This window comes from Ooceraea biroi, chromosome 9, assembly GCF_003672135.1.
Source record: "Ooceraea biroi isolate clonal line C1 chromosome 9, Obir_v5.4, whole genome shotgun sequence".
Taxonomy (NCBI): Eukaryota; Metazoa; Arthropoda; class Insecta; order Hymenoptera; family Formicidae; genus Ooceraea; species Ooceraea biroi.
In genome coordinates this window covers 1,921,679-1,943,549 of record NC_039514.1, presented here as the reverse complement: position 1 = coordinate 1,943,549, position 21,871 = coordinate 1,921,679, and the positions used below count along the sequence as shown (strand labels likewise).

The 21,871-nt window shown below is 39.9% G+C and overlaps 1 protein-coding gene across 4 annotated transcripts in view; it reads left to right on the top strand.

Moving 5' to 3' along the window:
* The first annotated feature begins 839 nt into the window (after positions 1 to 839).
* LOC105276276 (protein split ends) overlaps positions 840 to 21,871 on the top strand; it is a 67,907-nt gene continuing 46,875 nt past the window's right edge. For all 4 annotated transcript variants that reach the window (XM_026972555.1, XM_026972557.1, XM_026972556.1 and 1 more), the window contains exon 1: positions 840 to 2,740. In XM_026972555.1, coding sequence (XP_026828356.1) covers positions 2,658 to 2,740 — 83 coding nt within the window. In that variant the 5' untranslated portion in view covers positions 840 to 2,657. The remainder of the gene's footprint in view (positions 2,741 to 21,871) is intronic.

Below are 21,871 nucleotides of genomic sequence, written 5' to 3'. Positions count from 1 at the left end.
CCTCCTGGGACGGCATGTCGAATCTACGCCGTTTATGCGAGAAACGCGCGTGCCTTCATTAACGCGTACGCGTTATCGAGCCGGCGCGTTTGTTTGATCGTTACTTCCTTGATTAGAGAGAACATCACGAAGTTAAGTACTTTTATTTTCGTAATAATCCGATTGTTCGTCTTTATTCTCGGTAGAAAGTACCGATGCCCCGGGTAATTGGTTGCCCCTAAACCGGCCCTGGAGCAAGAAAGAGAGCGGGAGCGCGCGCGAGCGGGACGAGGTAAAAAGGAGAGACGGAGAGACGGAGTGAGAAAAAGATGGAACGAGCGACGGAAAGGGCGGAACAAAGATGGCGGATAGGATTTGACTCGATAGAGACCGGAGGTAGTGGTGGTAGTAGTGGTACAAGAGGAAGAGGACGGATGACTTACGCGAAATAGGAGCGGCGGGGAAAGAAACGGAGCGAGGAGGGAGCGTCGGAGACAGAACGAGAGAGAGAGAGAGAAAAAGAGAGAGAGAGAACACGACGCACGATAAAGGGCGAGAGTGGTACGGGGCGAAGGGGGGTTCGGGTTAGCTCGTTCGACCCGTTATCCCCTCCCCGGGCAGATTCCCCGAGTCCTCCCTACCTGTCCTTGCTTCGATTCGAATCGAGCCCCTCCTCCCCGTGGCTGGAAGCATGCGCGCCCGCGCACGCCATGTTTTCCCCTTCCGCCAGCTCCGGCCTGACCGCCTGGCGGGCGACAATCGCGATTGCGAGCCGCCTCTCTAAGTAGACTCGTTCCGCTCCCCTACTTTGCTCTCCCCACCAGGCGACAGGACGGCGATGCTAGTCAGCGAGCCTCGCTACGCTCCCGCCACGGTGACGTCACTCCATGTAGTGTAGTGCAGTGAGAAGGAGCCAGATCCAGCTCCGTCTGCGTTACATGACCTGAGTGTAAGTAAACGAGTGCGTTTTTTGAGGCGGCGTTACTTGCTGCAAAGCTGTGGAAACGTGCCGTGCGCGAGCATCGATGTGCCCGGCCGAACGTCGCCGTCGCCGTAGTTGCCCGAACGGCAGCATCGCCGCGCGCACGCACGCATACACGTTCGCGCGACAACGGGAGTTTCACGCCACGCACGCAACCGCGAATTGCATGCCGAGATAACTTCGCGTCGTCGTTCGCGCGTCCGATCGGGCTCCGCGTCGCCTGTCCACGAAACCCGCGCCCGATCTTTCCAAGATCGACGCGAGACGCGAGAGTGCTGGTGAGTATACAGATATATCCGGTATCTATAAATATAATATACGTGTGTGTGTATATTCGCCCACGTACGAGATGCTCGGGCCGCGAACGGGTTATACGTAGTGATGTGAAAAGAGAAATTGCCCTCAAGTTGTGAATACACTCGGAGCACAAGGGTACATACGCATGTTCTTTCTCTACATGTCGCACGTACGTATACGTGTGTACGTGCGTCTATCTGAATGTGCGCACACATAGAGGGCCGTGCATCTGTGTACGGTAAAGGGTAGTGCTATCGTCTGTCGTGCGCGGAAAGTTTACGCATGTTTAAACCGACAGGAGGAAAAGGAGAGCGAGAGGAAGAGGAAACGTCGCGTACGAATTGATTCGCGTTATCAGCGCGTTGGGTCACGCACTCGTCTCGCTCGCCCGCTCGACCTGCAAGGCTCGAAGCGAGCGCGGCGGAATTTCTTCACACGTTCCGTGTTCGCAGTGATCCGCAGCTGTGCTCTATCGTGTTGTGCCGTGTCGTGTCGTGCCGTGACGTGCCGTGCCGTGCCGTGCCATTCCGTGTCGTCCCGTGCCGTGCCGTGCCGTGCCGTGTCCAATGGTCGTTTCACGAGCGCAAGACGGAGCGCGCGTGTAACGGCGACACGAACGCGTGTGCGTCGCGAGGAATTATGCTACGTCGGGGAGCGGATCGCCCGTGCTCAGTGCCGGGAAGTGCTCATGGTGCGACGTGTGATTGAAGGAGTAACGGCCGCAACATCTCTATCCGCGATACAGTGATATACGATGTGGTGTTCTCCGGCGACGATACTGATCCTTGCAGTCGTTGTCGTCAGTGGTGCCCATCATCATCATCAAGGCTCCTGCTCCTCCACCTGTCTCACGTCAGCGCCGGAGCGCGTTGCTGCGCGAAAGCTTGATCACCACGCGAGCCACGTCGCCGTCGTCATCAACGCCGTCGTCGTTGTCGTTGTCTCGGTGATCGCCGCAGCCGCTCTCTTGCCCGCGCACGCACGTGCGATCATACGTCCGACGTGCCGCGTCCTCGACGACAGCGTTCGTCGCGTCCGCTGCTGGGCGCATCTTTTACCGGCTAGTAACTAGTGTTCAATCGTTCGGTTTTGCTGCAGTGATCGAGAGCATTGAGAGAGCCGGAAGAAGAGACGGTGTACCATTGATTTTCGGGTCGGTGAGGATAAAGTTAAGACAGGAGGAGGCAGGGAGCAGCTGAGTTCCTGAGGAGAGAAAACAAAAGTGGAACAGCGACGAAGAGAACGAATCGGCCCGTTTTTAATCGACCGAGGAATAGCGCGTTTTACGTGTTGGTGAAGTGTGCAGTGAATTATTGTTCCGGTCGAGGTTGTGTGTCGTTGTACAGTGCCTCCAAACGATACCACAACATCCGATCCCAAATGAAGAGTTCGGAGCAAAATGGTTAGAGAGACACGTCACCTGTGGGTTGGAAATCTGCCGGAAAACATCCGAGAGGATCGCATCAGGGAGCATTTCAAACGGTAAGTTCCGGAAACAGCGCGACACGCGTCTATTCACCGAGTCGCTTGAACCTTTCGCGATCGATCGAAACGTGTATGTTCCAGCTTTAAGTCTGTCGCTCGTAATTGCGTTTTGTGTTTCAAAGCAAGGCTCGAATTCCTCGTACGTGTTAATTCGCTGGGTATAGTTATCTCCAATCATTTCCATTGCAGAAATAAAGGTTCACCAGCCATTTTTCGATTTTAAAGATAGGTATTTTAGATTAATACAGCGAGAGAATTAATTAAAACTTTCCACATAATTCGTATTAATCAGAACGTTGCAAAAATCACGGAAATGTATGTGTCTGTAGACAGAAGATGTAATGCACATGCAGAGTAGAATATTTATTTAATCTTGAGATAAAATTCCCTTGGATACTTAAATTAATAACAATGTGTGTATAAATTCATGTAATATTTAGGATTTACAACAATCTTTGGTTTAAACGCAAGAATGAAAAGTATAGTTGCACAAATATTAATTACACTTGCAAACGATGACAATATAATTCAAAAGTGAGACTAATACGATCAGTTTATATAGAATGCAGCTAAATTTGAAATCCGAATTGTTTTCCCTTCATATTTTGGAATCTATGTATATATCTCTATTTTTACAGTGTCCTGTATATTTATCATTATCAGTTTTAATGTCGAATATCCCAAAGTAACGTAATTGATTTTTACTTAGTGAAAACTAAGAATTTCCAAAGTTGATAGAGTCATTAATGACTGCAATGCTATTAACAAATACTTAAATTCTATTCCAATTAATAATGCTTGACTCATTTAAAAGATTTACTCAGGATTATTGACAAAGAATTAATGACATATTTGAAAAAGACTTTATCATATTTAAATTACAAGCGTAAATATACTGACGAATATGGTAGTATTTTAAGATTAAAAAGTGAGCTTTAAAATAACATTAAAGAATATCTTTTGTTTTCGATCTTTAAACTTCTTTTTTGTATGATTATGCTGGTTTAAATTGTATTAACGATAAGTTACTTTAAAACAATCCGTTTAAAGTAATTTAACAATACATTGCATTCTTAATTTTCACACGTCAAAGTACCAAAATAACGGTCACATAGTCTCGAGATACATGAACCATAAGTAGTAGACTGCGTCCCATTTGAAAAGGAATCGTAGGCTATTTTGCACCATAGGGAGAAAAGTTTTATTACTTTCGCGTGAGATCATAAAAATCTGGAAATGTTTTCAATGTCACGATCCATCCCTTGAGATGACTAGAAAATTGCACTTTAGGCTGGAAACAGGTTTTAAAAGGAAAGAAAGCAAGGACGACTATATATTGTCAATTGTTGTTATTATGTCAGTCACGCGTTTGGCTTGTAACTAGTTTACCCAGAATTTTGAGAAATGACGCTCTTTTAACTGCCATTTTCGCAGGATTCCATCGTACGTTACACATATCTATATACATATATATATATATAGACGTTAAGAAATGTACACGAAGAGAAAGAGGAAAGTTGCACGATAGCCACGTTATTTACAGACTTGTTTTTATTCTCGCGCAGACAGCCGACATTATCACTTCGATAAACCGGGTTTCAGGAAACACATAAGGTGTCCCGATGTTTTCGGTATGATCCATAGTACACAAAGATATGCCGAAGATGAAAAGAACGAAGTGGAGAGAGAAAGAAAGAGAGAAAAGTATGTGTACATGTGCTCTCATAGCTACATACAATCATATCGTACACGAAGATACGTTATACTGAGGGCCTTGGCTCTGTCTCTTCGTCTCTTCGTCTCTTCGCGTAGCGTGAGCGCGTCGTCATTTGTTTTTTCCCTGAAGTAATAATAGCTGAGGACAGCCATTTTGAGAGCTCGCAGCAGCACGAAGTTATTGTTCGACAGTGACGCTCAACGCGCGGCTCCATTAACGAATTGTTGAATATCTTTGTTCCACGGAATGTACTAGGGCAGAAAAAGAAATTGTAAATCTTGGATTATTTATATTGATAATTATGATAAATGTTGTATGAATATTTTCATCTGTTAACACATAATCCACGTGATTTCATATAGCTTTGTGACTGAATATTTAAAGATGAAAGTAAGTGGTAGGGCGTGAATAAGATATATTCATTTATTTATAAATTAAATTAACTAAGATTTAAATACTAGAGATCGGTGACTTATCTTGGTTCCGCACAGCGGAATCATTGTCCTTCAGTAATACTCAAATCGAAGATATGGAATATCTTTTATACAGATAAATATATGACGTAAAGTATTTATTGAATTAAATATTACAAATGGATTTATAAAATAAAAATAATAAATTAATTCAGTGATTAATGCAATGGTCCAGAGATTCTCAATTGATGAATACTCCACAAAACAATATTCGTGCAATCTTAACTGTTTATCATATGAATAACCCAAATTTTTAAAAACAGAAGAAATGCTAAAAATATAAAATTAGGGAATTTTTCTGAGATGTCACAAGTAATATTGGTAGAAGTTGGGGAGAAATTTGTAAGAAAGCGAGCAACGCGTATCTTCTTTGGTATGTTTTCAGTACGGGCACTAGTTCTGATCGTCTCAACTATAAATTTCTCCCCTCGAAACACGCGGTGGTAAACGTTCGCGTTGCCAGCGGCGCTACACACTTCGTGTGCCAGCTGGCAAGTGCTCCTTCGCAGCGGCGTAGCACGGCACGGCTCAGCCACACTCGGTACATCCGGCCGAAAGTGCATGAAGAAACTTAAACAATAACTGATAAACGAATCCATCAATCGAGAGCACTTTTCAAAGTCAAGTCAAATGAGGAAAAACGCTCGATTGTGATTGATCGATCCCTTTGCTGCGCAAGTTCTTTCTTATATCGATAGTTTAATTTTCTCTTGCTCAAGCTTGATCAAACTTATCTTCTCGGAAACGGTCAATTACGATTAAACAATTTACTTATTGCTTAAATTTTTCATATGTCCTTTCATATACGTCTAGCGTTATCCTTCAATCATACATTAACTTTGAGGACGCTCATATCCTTAAAATGGCGTGCGACATCACAACCGCGTGTGGCTGACCTCCGCTGGTATCGGCGCGACGATGTACACAGATGAAAGACGATATCTCCTTATCCTCCTTTAAAATTGTCGCCACCGCGGGGAATGCTGACCTCGAATCCTTCTCTGGTCCCGCTCCCGTTGTCGGCCGCGTCGCGTCTTCAATCGGCCTCTTGAATGAAACCGACCGTTTGTTTCTATTACACTCATATCTTTGCAAATGGTTACTCGGCATATTGGTCACTATATCAGAAACGGCTGGAAGAACTTTTGCCAAAGACAAAATTCAATCACATGGTTGCTCCAGTTGCCTCTTTATTTGATTCTACCTCACATTTGGTTAAAATTGTAGCAGAATTTACATTAATTTTCACGATGAACCTGTGTAAATAAATTATTAAATGTTTAATTGTACCATAAAAGCTTACGTAATAATATTTGACGAAATCAATCAATTTTTTCTGCTTTTCTTAGCTAACATGCTTTACAAATCTACACAATAATTTGCACTATACTATGAAGCCTTATCTCATGTATTCTTTTCTGAATAACTCTGAAGATGATGTATTCCGTTCTCAACAGGGTACAATGTAATGCGAAACGTGCACCCACGCGCAATTGTTACATTTACAATTCGTCCGCACACACACGCCCGTCATCGGGAATACAGCAGGGTTCCGCTTAGATTATATTTACAATTTGCATACGTGAGGGCATATATTGACAAAGCTCGTACAGGATGTATGTACATGAACACGAGCGCGCGCGCGCGTATATGTACGTGTGTGCGCGGGTTGCCGGCGTATTTTGGTATATTGATCGCGCGTGGTCGACCGTCCTCCCTTTCCCTTCTCTTCCCCTCCCTTCTCACCCCGCTCTGTCTCGTCTCGCCCCGCTCCTCTATGCTCCTCGCCTCATCTCGCTCCGCCTCGTACCCTACACACCGCGCCTCTGCACCCCGATCCATCTCGGTCAGGTACTCATCGTCGAGTCCTCGTGTTTCCCTTGAGATACGTATCCCGAAAATCTTCGATTCCTTAAGCGGCAGCTTTCAGTTACATCTTCTTGTGCATACCAATCATGATAATGTGTACACTCTGTATGTCACTAGCATGTATCCTCCTCCCTCCGCGAATCGGTGAATCAGTGTTTACTCGCCAATTACCGCAAGTGGATTTTTTTCAATGATTCTGAAACACGCCGATATGATGACATCTTCCTTTGCAACTTGTATGCATGATTCATTATGCGGAAATTATTTTCACACGTCACACCAAATTTGGGATATGAAAATTTTATGTGTTCGATGTTTCTGGAAATGGATGAATATGTTATATATGCATGTTACGTGAAAAGAAATATTTTTGTCATCGTAATTAAGAACGTACATGTTTTATTTCAACTGATTTACTTGTGTGCATACGATTATCGAATTTATCATCTCTACAGTACTCTTTTGATTTATTCACAATACTGGTTTCTCGAAATTGCTAAAAGAATGCATTAATTGAATTAAATAAAACTCGCGCGAGGAAGGAATGCATTTGAGTAGTATTAAACTTCTCTAAGTATATGAAACTTTCTCAGAGAAGGGAAGGGGAGCTTAGTGTCGTGGTATTCTTTAACCTTGTAGATGATGTCGACGGAACGTAAACGTTACTCAGGGTCGAAGAACGGTTGGGTAATCAGAACTTTGCTCCCTCGATACATTGCGTCGTTAGGGTGAAGTTAATTGCATGCCGGTCTCGCGAAGGGGTTGAATGCAGGAATGATGGAAAAAGAAAACTTTTTTCCTGTCACACCTATTAGATACGCCATATCATAAAAATACCTTTATACAGGATTTATAATGCTGTATATATATGTGTGTGTGTGTGTGTGTGTGTGTGTATATATATATATATATATATATATATATATATGATATAATTATAACAAAATTAATGGAAAGTAAAAATAAAATTTCATGCAATTAACTAAGCTTATTATAAAGCTTGACCCGTTGAAGGTGTTGATAATGATATTTGATTAACGTACGCAATTTTACTTTGAATATATTTATTATTCAATATTAAACAGTATGAACGAAATATGTAACGACTGTCGACATAACTGGTATTTATCCAATATTTATACAAATATTTATGCAATGTAATCGCATGTTAATTGTTCTGCAACGATGACTGCGAACTGTGATTAAAGAGATGTACTGATTCGATTGGCGGAGTGAATCGGTTATACATGCATTGGTGAAGCTAAAATGTATGAATATAATATTGTTATTCGGTGTCAAATGTTTAAAGATGCATTTCAATAGCGTTTCGCATTTATTTATTTTTAATTCCTATTTGTACTTGTAGATATAAAATTTATGCAATTGTATGTATTACTAGCATTTAATTTAACTAACATTTGCTCAGGTTTTATGTGTAGAATAAAAAATAAGAAGACATCAAAGTTTTCATATTTTTAAATTTGCAATATTTCAACAAACAGACGTTTCCAAAAATTATGAGGGACATATTTACAACAAGGGGAGAATTTCAAATAGTCTCACTGATCTCGCTTCTTTAGAAACGATATTTTTTGCTTGCTCTAATTCTCGAAGAACCAAAATCTCTATTCGAGTACTTGCGCGTACGAGGCAGATACCGTCAACTTTCTTAATACTTCGTCCCTTTGCGGTTACGGTATCTGGCAAATGAGCGGCATTGCGTTTCAGGCCGAAGCGATACGATGCTCGCTGCCTGCTTCACATCTCGTGTGGACTTACGACGCGGCGCGGTGTCTCTCACTAGACAATGTTGCCACATCAGTCTTACTCACGCGTATGTACGTGACAGCGGCACGGCAACGCCGCATCTCGTCTTGCCCTCTCTCGCGTAGCGAACAACTCGTGAGAGTCGTGAGTTCGGAGTTACGGAGAAGATGGTGGAGTGTACGGAAGCTACGTGAAAAGTCTTGAAGGATTCTAATCAGTTACTGCTTTTAGTTTAACCTCAATTTCAATTTTCTCCTTGGAGAGTGATGAAGAATAGGCGAAAATCTAGTTTAGAGCAAGTAATAACACGTCAAGAGCATAAGCGTACAGCTGAATCACTTAGAAAATATGTATCTTCTACAGCAACTAAAAGAACTAAGAAGGAAATAGCAGTGATCATATAATTGTCTCTAAATAATTAGAATCTCTTCTAAGCTTTTCCATGTAAGAGGTGCTGCTGGTTAGCTGGACAAATGTTTCGTAAGATCCTCTTTAAAACAGGAGTTTAATGAGCAATATTAGCTAACGCTGCACGAAGTGAAAAGGTGAACTGGTCAACAAACCTTGTTGTCACACAGAGTTCTCGCAACAGGAGTATACATCTTCAACGAAATGCATATGTAATCTATACGCGCCGGGATGACTCGACACGGCCCTGGCTGGCTGGATAGACGACACTCGTGTTCTCATTCACGTTCGGTCGTTGAGCCAAAAACAATTTGCCTGCTGTTCCCGGCGATTCCCAGTGTAATACAACGCGAACTTCGACGTCGCACGCGATGTGAAGTATCAAACGAAATAGGTAGCTTACAACGCGTCGATCCTCTGTGCGTTACGTGCGTTTGCAGCGGCTTCTTCATCCACCACGAAGGCGCGCTATGCCGACGTGCGCGTGTTAACGCGATTGCGCGTGCGTGCATGTGTAACGATGAAAAATCGCTGTACGGGCTATCCGTGCATGCACCGCGAATGTACCTTGCTGGCCCTCGCCGTGAGTTATGCAACGAAAGTGCAAGTAGAAACCGTGTAAAGTTAATCGATCGTACGGCTGTCGATTTTCGGACGTGACAGCGTACAACGTAAAGTTGGCGAAGCTTGCGCTTCGCGCTCTGCCACCTTCCCTGATAAATACGGTTATTTTATTCCTACCTTCTTGCCCTACGTTGGTGATGTTTTTCTGTTGTGCTCACGTTTTTTGCGATACATTCTTGTAAGAAAGGACCATGTACCTATGTAGTGCGGTTTGTGTAGCAAAAATAACAGTTTGAGCAATCGTTGAATTCTTTGCGTATTATGAAGTCACATGGTATGCACGGAATTTGAGGAAATTTCAAAGTGATTTATTTTAATGCACAAAACCTTGCTCACTGGATTCTTATTTATTTCTTTCTGATAAGAGAAATTTTTTTTAAATTGTGAATACAGAAAAATAAAGAAATTCTTCAATCTTAATGTCTTATGATAGTTCAAGATAACACTGTGCTATTTGATGAAAGTTGCCAGTTGTTAGCGCGTTATCAGTTATCGTGAAACTAACGTTTCCATTGAAAAATTTGTCTTGTATCACTGCCACGTCTACCTACAAATGATTAACAATAATTGTAATTTGTTCTAGTAATTTTTGCTTTAATGACAGCTATTGTTACGTATATTATGAGTAATTATTATTGTCAGTATATTTTAACATTATTACAAAGTGTATAGTTAAATTTCCTCATATTACGTATTTGCTTCATTCAGCAGTAAACATAATACAGGTGGATTTCTGATAAATCTCCACACATACATCGCATTTGCTCAGTGAAATTCGCGCACGTTTCTTATCAACATTGTTTGTCGTAGCACATCATCATTCTTCCTACGTGATCATAAACATTCGAACAGGATATCTGATAAGCCTCGTAAGACCCTGTGAATTTTTATTCCATGACGCGAGTGTATTACCATGAAGAGAATCTATATATCCCTTTATGTATTATTTATTCTATGTTCAACTGTCTCTCTGTGTTGTGTTGGACTTCGCTAAACTGTTAAATCGTTTAGTATATTTCACAGTTTGAACAGCTATTTTCAGATTTTATTATTCTGAAGGCACTATTAATCTTAATATGTATTCATATCTTAAATGATTTAAAAATTAGAAACTATATAACTTTGATAATATTGTTTTCCATAATGCAGTGTTTATTATATTATATTTATTACTATTTAACTATATTTTTTTATTCTTTCAATAAATATGCGATAATAATAGGTAATAATCAATGAGTAACAGAAAGAACAAAGAGCAAAGTCGTTGGGTTTTCTCCTGCTCTTTGTATTCGCACGATATTTTTCAAGCGTGGAATAAGTAGAGCGGGGCTTCGTTTGAAACTCCTCGAGGGGACTGGTAATCTGAGATCCGGAACCAGTCCGAGACATCCGGACCTGCATAGGGCCCACATTTTCAGGGACAAAAGAAACTGCCATTTCTAAAAAGACCCAGCCTCTTAGGCTGTAAAAATTTATGTTTGTCTTACGTAATCCAATCATAATAGAATTTATAAAACCAATTAATGTAAATATAACGAAAGGATTTTCGATAAATTTATTCATACTTTAATTTTCTTATTTTCCTTATTTGTTTCATGTTCTAATAATTTTTATAATACAGGATTTTTTAAAACAAGTGTACTTTATTGACATAAATTCTTTTTTGTCAACAAAAACAAGAGAAAAATTAAACACGTTTCTTTATCATTAATAAATTACGCAAATTTGTAGTTATGTCATAGATTTGTGTATATGTAGGATGAATATATGTCTACAAAAGTAACACATACTTATTTCATACATATATTATTAAGAGAAATTATTAAAATACTAATCTTGTCACATAAAGGAATAAAAGCACAATATTTTTATTAATGTACTCACTTAATGTATTTAATATTAAAGCTTTAAGACAATCTTCACCTATTAATATCGCAATGTTATAGGTGCATTTTCATCAACACTAGTCGAATAGAAAAATTAAAATTCCAATAATATCCAGCAGATTACAGATAGATTACAAGTAGAAGATTAATCAGGAGAGAAATATTTCATAAGTTCGTTGAGGTGAAATTCAGTTTTGTGCGATGGATTTCGTTCGCGAGCGGTTGTGAGCTTAGGAAGGTTCGCTGGAGCAAGGCAGGCAGGCCAGAGGCAGGCAAGCAGACCGACACGGTACACCGGCCTGACCTGGCAACACCGCTGCGCCGCGTGTAGAGACCTGGCAACATCGCCCAGCTATTATGTAACACCCGGCAACGTCGCTGGGATACACCGGGGGGCGCCGGGCGAGAATACCGGTGGACTGGATAGGGGAGACGGGTGAGCTAGATGGAGAATCGCCGGAGGGGAGAGAGAGGAACAGGGGTAGGGAGTATTATATACGATAGGACACGCGCGCGCGCACACATGTAATATCTACGACTGTATATAATACGTATATACGCGTGTATGTATATATACGCTACGGATTCCCCCACCTTTCGCATCGTTCCTGCGTCACGTTGCAACCCCTTGTCCATAGCGTTGATTATGTAGGAACCCCATACGCCGAAATTCAGCGACCGAATTTATTTCGAAGGAACATCACCTAGTGAATTAATGAAATTTCTTCGAGGATAAAACATGGATGCTGGGATATTAATCGTGTAATATAATTTAACTTGATACAACTTCAGCAGCATATAAGAAATAAAATATAAAAATGATATCTGAAAAATCTTACAAGCAAGTAGCTTAAGAATTACAAAACTTATGTTTAAATTGTGCACAGGAAAGCACAAATTTGAGCTGAATTTAAAATGAAGAGGAACCAAGAATGTATCTTTTTATTGTATCTACATGGTAGCAAGAAACATGTGCATTAATGACAAAAAAATTTAGATGGGAGTGAAATCAATGGATTAAGTTAATGTTTAAATCCCATTCACAAACACAATCTCAACAGACTTCTCAACTTCAGCGTCAATGAGTACCACGAAGCTTGAACTTTACGATTGAAATGCATGCATGACTTTTTTCGACTTCAAGTGTTAAGACAAGTATTGAGAATGTGACATTGACTGAGAAAATTACTAGGCGTACTTTCGCATTAGATATCAATTCGATTGCAGTTATTTGGAGCGCGAGAGATACTATGCAGAGAAGGAGAGAGAAAGTCAAAGTGTACAAGAAGTCTATAAACATTTTGTTACATGGATACTAACTGCATGAAATGCGACAGTTATTTAGTTCCTTAGTGTCTCATAATAAATTGTTAAAGATAGTATCTATATTCCAAGATCTTGGTAAGGATATTGAAAGTTTTGTTGGTATATGTATCATATTTGTCAAATATTAAATATATTAATTTCTATCAGTATAAATATAGGTAAAATGCGTGCGCGCATGCATGCATGCACACACGTGCACACATTGATATAATAACGGAAGATTTCCATATTTCGCATAGACATTAATCTCTACAAGTCAAAATGTACGTTATATCGTTGTAGTAATGAAAATATTGATGTATTTGAATATTTTATAAACACTTTTACCTTTTCCATTTGTCGCGGAGTGAACGCTCTCTATTTTACCCATCCAATCGAATATACTTCTTATATTTACGGTTGCGCGATATTGTTTTGACACGATAGCGCAACGTACAGAAAATAACGGTCCGATCCTTCTTAAGGTTCTTGCAAAGTGAACGCTTGACGTAAGAGGTCATGAATATTGCATCTGACCGAGTGCCGTGTCTCTTTCGCGGCGTGCCGCTCGCTTTCCTACTCGCGTTTCGCAGTCGGAGTCGCAGTTTCGTTGAGGAATCGAAAATTCATTCAACAAGTTTCGCAATTACAAGTCCGTTCGCATGTTTAGAGAAAGCGAAATAACACCGCCCACTACCATTGCATGTGTCAAACATATACAGGCACAGCAAATAGGAACGGAGCGCCAAGAGAGGACACCGTCTTTGTGAAAGATGTCGACTACAAACAATCGTGCTAAGATGGTACGCATAAGAATGACATGTTAAATGTATGCAAATATTTTAGTCTTTTTTTCAATACTCTGGTATTATTATTTAAATAAATAAATTCAAATAAATTCTCGCTTTTTTAAGTTTTCGTTTTTGAAGAAGTGACATTTGTTTGTAAAACATGTGTCATGATTTAACAATATACCTTCAATATAATTTCGAAAAATAATAGTGAAATGCAATACAATTCAGTCATAAAAATATTTATCCTCGTTTTTTACGATTTTCTATCATCTCTCGGGTAAATTTCGAATTTCGTTGCAAAAAACGTCTCGCATATCAGTCACAATTATCACAAATGTGTAACAAATGTGTATAGTACTTTGTAAAGTACTAAAGTACTATCCAGTTAAAAAGTGCTGTATCGATTAGAATAAGTGGTAATCCGAAGCCAAGTTGGCGTCACACGCGGAAAAACTTTCAACCCAAGTCCAAAACGCGCAATACGAAAAGCATATACAGCTTTTCATTGACCATCGCGTTCATTATTGTTTTTCGAAATTATGTTTATCATAAAATCATAACATATGACGTTTTACAAACTTGGATGCCAACTCTTTAAAAACGTAAAAGAGCGAGAATTTGTTTGAAGTTTAAATAATAATACCACAGGGGGAGAAAAAAAAATGAAACCGTCTACATACCTAATATTATACATCTAAAAAACGAAAAGATACAAAAAATAATAAAATAATCGTTACAGCGAAAACAATTCTGACGATGCCACAGATGCGCCGCTCCCAACTCGATCTTGAATACGTGCCTTAATTCCCGATAGTTTCGTCGATCAGGTTTAACGTCACGCAAGTCTTAATGGTAAAAGCGTGCGTACACTCTCGTATTTCTTTTTCACAGACATTATGAAATCCTCCATCGATCTCCCACGTGCATACTTTAGAACGAACGTCAATAATCTGGCTATTCGTTTTGTAGAAAGCGAGACACCTAACGGCGATGCGTTTACGATACTTTACTTACTTTTTCGAATTTCTGATGCCTTTTTGTTTTAGAAAGCGCATAGAGGCATAGAGCTATTATTGTAATTTGCGATGAACGCGCTATGTGCTACTGTTTTGCCGAGCTAAAATAAAATGCGCGAGAGCTGGTACTCGTTTTACAAGCTATTTTCGTACTAATTGCTAGGAGTACGCTTTTTACTTCGTCTCACAGTACTCTCGACGTCGGTATTCTCCTACGTTTTACGTGTGAAACTGAAAAAGTCGTCCATTACTTTTTTAGTTTTACATCTCTGTGGCATGGAGAAGACATTTCTACTAATACATATTATGATAACTTTCCTTAGAAATAATTTTATATTAGAAACTGAACCTTTTTCGCTATGTATGATGTTCTTAAAAATTTTTGGAATATTTCTAAAATAATAGTGGCCCAATAACATTCATAATGGCCGAGTTTACACCGTGTTTCGTTCGCCACCTGACCTGTACTCTGACCTAAAGTAAGCTTCCAAGTAAACGTTTACATCGTTTAGACCTATAATATTTTATAAGTGAAAAAGAAACCTCACCCAACCCAGATTAAGTCGCTTCCCAATTTTAGGTCAAATATAGGGTATAGGTAGCGGCCTAAAATGCACGGTGTAAATGAGGCCAATGAGTCTTAAAGAAATGTGCCTTAGGCACATTTCCTAACAAAGTAGGTAATGCGTTCTCATTTCGATTAAAATTCCGCGCCGCGATTGACAACCCGTTAGTCGCCGCCCAAAAATAATACTAGGTCATGTCGGTCATCGCTCCAATTGGACAATCGCGAGCTCTGAAGCAGATGAAGGTTTGAAAGTTGTCACATCACATCGTAGAAATATCTCATAATGCTCAAGAAACAGGTCACGAACTGCAAGAATATATAGAAAAGAAAGAGGAACGGCGAGAGAGAAATGAGAAGAAGAGAGAGAGAAATTGCGTCTTCTTTGGACGTTTTTAGACCGGTCGTCTGTTGTTTTGTAGTTCAACGACTCCGCCTGTGCCTTCTACCACCTCCGCACGCTTCTTTGCTTCCTTTACCTTTTATTCTTCTGTCTTCTCCTGCTTCTCAGAGATCTCTTTGCATGCGGAGAAAACCGACCGACAGAACGAGGCGTACACGTACTGCCATGTGTCTTCTACAAAATACTGGTCAGATACGGAAGGAGCAGTACAGCACGATGTACCACGAATAAATATTCATAAGGGCCATAAGCGTGGGACCATAGGGTTCCCGTAAACCTGATGCAATCGCGTATAGTATGTGGCAGCGTAGAAAGAAAAGATCTGCTAACTAATATTAAAATTACAGACGATGCATGGAGTTTGATATATTTCCAAAGTTGCATTAAACATTTTTATGTCGCAACATTTCGAATAACAATTGACTTAGTTTAATCTCGTTGAATTTAAATTTACTACAGGTGTATACGAAAATGATTCTTTATATAGTATTTATTTGTGATCGCAGGATTGTGATAATTAAAAAATTCTTTTTTACATATTCCCAGCATTAAAAACTAAATTCAACAAAACTTTCAACTTTTATTTGTTATTTTAAACAGCATATTCATACATATACTTATTAAGAAATAATATTACTGTAGAAATAATGGATATATTTGAGATATACAAAAGTTTTGGTTATTTTTTGCACGTTTTCGCTTTAGGTTATGTGCAATATCAGCATTTTGATATGCATGATACATGCAATACGATTCAACCATCAAAATATTTATCCTCATGTTTTACGCTTTTCTGCTATCTCTCGGGAAAATTTCGAATTCTCCTTTGCGAAAAAAGTGTTTTCGTATCTCAGCCACCACATCTGAAAATATTATCCAGTTAAAAAGTACTGCATCGATTGGAATAAATGGTAATTTGAAGGTGCTAAGTTGGATAATACACCATGTGCGGAAAAACTTTCCAGCCCAAATCCGAATGGTTTGCTGAATACGAAAAGCATATATAGCTTTTCATTGGTCATCGCTTTCATTATTGTTTTTCGAAATATGTTTATTATTAAATCATGACATGACGTTTTATTTCAATATCAATTCTTCAAAAACGTAAAATAGCAAGAATTTATTTGAAGTTTAAATAATATCAGAGCGCTGAAGAAAATACTAAACATTTACATACACTTAATATATGGCGAGCACATTGTGTTAATTTAAAGAAATACGCCCGATGACATAGTATATCCACTTAAAACTTGAAACTGTATTTCGAAAACTTCTATTATTAATGCCGTGCATAACGATTAATTTACAAAGATAGAGGAAAATGATTATGTTGACATTTCCGATCATTATAACTTCTCTAATCGACGCGAGAAGCAGAAGCAATAATCTCCTTTCTTGTACGACACTTGTACCCTTATAATTGAGGAAATTAGGGGCGCCCTACGCCACTGTGAAAAGGGCCGCTCTCTGCGTTCTCCTTTCATGCTAAACTCTCGTACGGTCTTCCGCGTCCCCCACTCCCCATTCCTCTATCGCGTTGCTCTCCGCCTCGTAAAGGTTAAATGCGTCTGGCACATTGCGAAAGGGTGGAAGCGAGACGGCGCTCGTAATAACATCTTGCACCTGCGATGTGTCCTGTTTGCATGCATTTCTAATATATCGCATACGCATACACACACACACACACACACACACACACACACACACACACACACACATATGTATGTATGTATGTGTATGCGTGAACGTAGTATCCGCACGCAAGGTGCGATCTTGCTGTTGCAAATACCTTCCGGTATACAAGAAATTGTGATCTAAAAGAATGTCGCACAGTAAACGCTAGGCATTTTACGAATTTCGCAATCAATTTGAAACATCTTAATTTTCTCTCCATCGCGATTTGCTTAAATTAAGATTGCGTTATAAATTCCGCTTGAAATTGAGCAAAATTCTTTTGCATCGCGTGCAACCGTGTAAAATCGAAAAATGATCGGCGCTTACGTTATTAGAAGAAAGTCGCGTTGCTCGAAAGATCTGTAGCTGGACTGTAATTCTGGGACACCCTGTAGATAAACACAGCGTATATCTCTGTCCGCCTTTCTACATGGTGCAGCGTATACGTACTCCCACGTATATGTATATGTGTGTATGTATGTAGTATGTATGTAGACATGTATATACATATCGCTCTGCTGTACACTCACCTTTCGGACGTATATATCGGCGCAGAAGCTTTCCTGGCTCGACTAAACGAGCGTCGTTCCTACTACCGGCTGGCCGTGACACACTTCTTCCGCGTCGGCAAGAGAGTCGAGTACCAACCGTCACGAAAATCTCACGAGTTTTCGGATCGCGGATCGCGCGGTCTTTCACCGGAAGGATGAGACTCACCTTCCGCAAAGACAGCGGTTCGCTCAACAGATATCTCGCAGGTACGGGAATTGATCTCAGGCAGAGTTCAATTTTCGATATTAGAAACGAAAGTGCATAAATTGTGAAAAGTTGAATGAAAACTTTGGTGTTTTTGACTTTTTTCCAGAGCAGATATATCGAGGAATGTTTAATAATCTCAGAATTGTAAGCTTTACATTCAGAAATACAAGATTGTGACAGAGTTTAATTGAACGCCGTATTTTTTTACGGTTTACCATGAACTATCAAAATTAAACTTTAAATGAGGAAATCTCATTTTTTAAGCAGTTTTAAGGAAACCCTACTCAAAGTTGAAAATTAAGAAGTTCTATAAAACGTTTGTAAACTAACTCCAGATTGATCAAATCTTTATTTCTTATAATCTTTTTTATTGGATTTATTGGATTTTATTGCGAGAGAGCATATAAATACACGCTCTTTTAGATAATAATACTATGCTTTCGAAAATATGTCTCAGGGAATTGCTTTTGCGTGTATATAGTTGAAAATAATGATGTAATTTTCGCGGTAATTGCACCATGACAAATTCCGTTCAATTGACGTGTCACCAAATAAAAAACGTATTATTTTGTTAAATAAATATGAAAAAAAGATTCAAATATTCCACCATTAATATTGTTTTAAAATAATTCGTGAGATTAAACATAAATCCGTCATTTAGCTGAAATGTCGATAAATAATTTATGCCACCCGTCATCGCGTATCTCAAGCGTGTCACGACCCGTTTAAGAAGCGGCGATTTAATGGCTTGCCAATTTGTTGTGCAAAATGTACACGTCACTGTCATCTACTCGATTGAAGGTATGAAAATTAGTAGCGTGTGGCGAAATATTCGACGACGAGAGACGATTGGTCTATCGGTACCGGTGACACTGATGACATGTTTAAGTCGCCGTAATATCCAACCAGCCATTATAAACGAATCAGCGTGATTTAATGCACGGGTATTTGCGACGTACGCGCGCGCGCGAGTACGTTAGAACCTTCGCCATGTGACGCACATTGCGCGAGAGGAAATGCTAGTGCTTAAAGTCGAAGGTCCTGACCGTTGGGCCTTAATGAAAAGGCAGCACATAATGTTACAAAGCAGCATGTAGCAATCATCTGTTTTCTGTCAGAAGTCAGTTCTGATGCGTTGTAACATTAATTGTATTTACTCTTTTATTATAAAGACATAGACAAATTATTTGTACTTGTGCGCTTATATGTTGTTTACATATTTATCTTTATAAAAATTAATGCATGCATATTGATGAGCTATTATACATATGTATATACAGATTAACATAGCTAAAAACCGAATAATCGCATTACACATTTTCAATAAGGTTGAATTGTGTAAAATACGACATAACAGGCACTTAATCAACTTGCGTCAGGAACAGTCGTCTATTCAAGGATCACTATCAGAATATTTTGTATAATTCCATTTCCGTACGTCATCGAATACATTTAGGAATATGCTTGGAGATACTTCATAGTTCACTCGATTCGGCTATTTAGGAGCACAGCGATATTAACATGCGATAATATGCCTATAACTATGCATAAGCATTGGATAAACAATCTATATAGGTAATTAGCAATGTACGATGAATAGCGCGATGAAACATGTTTTTAACTATATTCCTAAGTCTCATCGAAACATGAATTCTTAATAGCAATATTAATATTCATTATATTTCGAAAATAATTGGTAATAAATTTTGCAAAAGTGAACAAACTTTTTCCAACAACTCTTCAAAGAAAACGCTGTAAATTGTTCAAATTAATTAATCGATTACTTCTCTTTTAACGAGTTTCCCTATGTGTAAAACCCAAATTGTCAAAATTGCATCAAAATCACACGTACAAATCGATAAATGTTCTTTTATTTGATAGTTTACTTTTATAATAATTAATGAAATTCTTCCGAACAAAGTACAACACGAATACATAAATTTTTCGTAGTAACAACAATGCTTTACATTAACATTAATATCGCAACAACAGTTTTCCATCATCCGGTAACCTCGTACACGCTCGCGTATACACACATTCTATACTATTACGCTGTTATTCGACTATTCGTGTGGCAACTTACTCGACTATTCACAGCCTAATGGAGAGCTCTCGGTTACACAGATAACGACGATAACCCGCATTAACGTGTAACATGACGTGCTCATAACGTCCCGCGTGTCGGCCGTTTACGCAGCTCTCCGTCGCTTTGCCGTCGGAAAATGTTACGCTCCTGACAGTCGCTAAATGTTACACGCAGATTCGATAGCGCTTTTAACGCAAGGTCAACAGCATCTACGCCGTTGCGCACATTATCGCACGCACGAACGCATGCACGCACGCAGGTATGTACGCACAGCTCACCCACACACTCGCGCGATCATCGACCGACCTGAAACGGGCAACGGAGAGAAGAAGCGGCGGAGGCGTGCACGTTTCTCGCGCTACACACGCTCCGTGTGTGCGTGTATACGTGAGCGCGCGCGCGTGACACCGACGGATGGACACGTCTTCGAAAAGTCCATCGTCATCGTGATATCGCCGTATAGATTATACTCGCGCGCGCACGCATGCCTTTTATTCTCGCGGCGCAAAGTTCAGTCGCCGCCACGTGTTGCGGTACTTCACGCATTCCGCCGCGTAGCTCGACACCGCGCGCTAGCCACGCGCTATTCGCTACGTCTCGTTGATTTCTAGTTCTCCGCATTCCGCTTTATAAACACACCAGGTTAAACCGGAAAATTCAAATACAAGAGCATAAAAAGATGTTTGTTATTGTACAGCAGTTATCTATATATGAAATGCAATCTCATTATATATATGTGTCTGTCAGTTTCAAATAGTTAAATAGTTAAACTAATAATATAAAGCAAACCGGACACGTATATTTGCCCAGAATGATTGATATTGTATTGACGGACAATCTAGAGTCCAAAGTACTTCGAGTTTTGCAAAGTTTAACGCAATAACTTTTAGCTAAATGTGATTCGTAAAGATACTGTTTATAATGCATAACGTGATGTCTAATATATAGTTTCTACGATCCAAGAAGTATGTATGTACGCAGGAAAAATTATTCAAATTTCCCACAAAGAATATTGACCATTACACGCTACTATCATTAAACATACATATGTAAACTATTTTTTGTGCATTAAAATTATGTAGAACTATTTTTAGGAAATTATGATGTAAGAAACATGGCATGATGTGACGCACAGAGGGATTATTTCTAAAGTTCAAAGTTGAAGGTTACACCGTCGACGACCGCCGATAGGCAAGCACATGTGAACGATGATATAATTATACCGCAAATGCGGCGATACGTTCGTCGAAGAAACGATTTTTTCAGTCGTATCTTCACCTAACCGATGACGTTCTGTCCTCTCCAGAAACCCTTGGAGGTGCGTCCGAGTCGCATCGAGATAGAAGCAGCCGTGATAACTCTCGTAAGGGCTCTCGGTTTCATGGATTCAAGCCAGTTTCATTGGCCGCATTCAGCGCACACAACAGTTGAGTGTGCGCTTACTGCTATCGGTACATTCCTGTAGATTTATTTCCTTTAAATCTGAAGGTATAGTCCAACCATAAACACTAATTACTGAGCGCTCCCGCAACTGTTGTGTGCGCTGAATGCGACCATTCACTCGGTGACATGATCGTCGAGTTGCGTAACGCTCCGTTTCGCCTAACCCAATCTGCTCCACTCGCAGACCACGAATCGCGACCACGCAAACACGAGTTGCACAGATGGGCTCCTTGTCTGAGTTAAGCTTAAGATTAAGGACAACGTTGTGAAAGATGAGAGTTATCTAGATAAGCGTGCACCGAATGACCTCCGTTCAAGCATGTCGAATCGCGCTAAAAA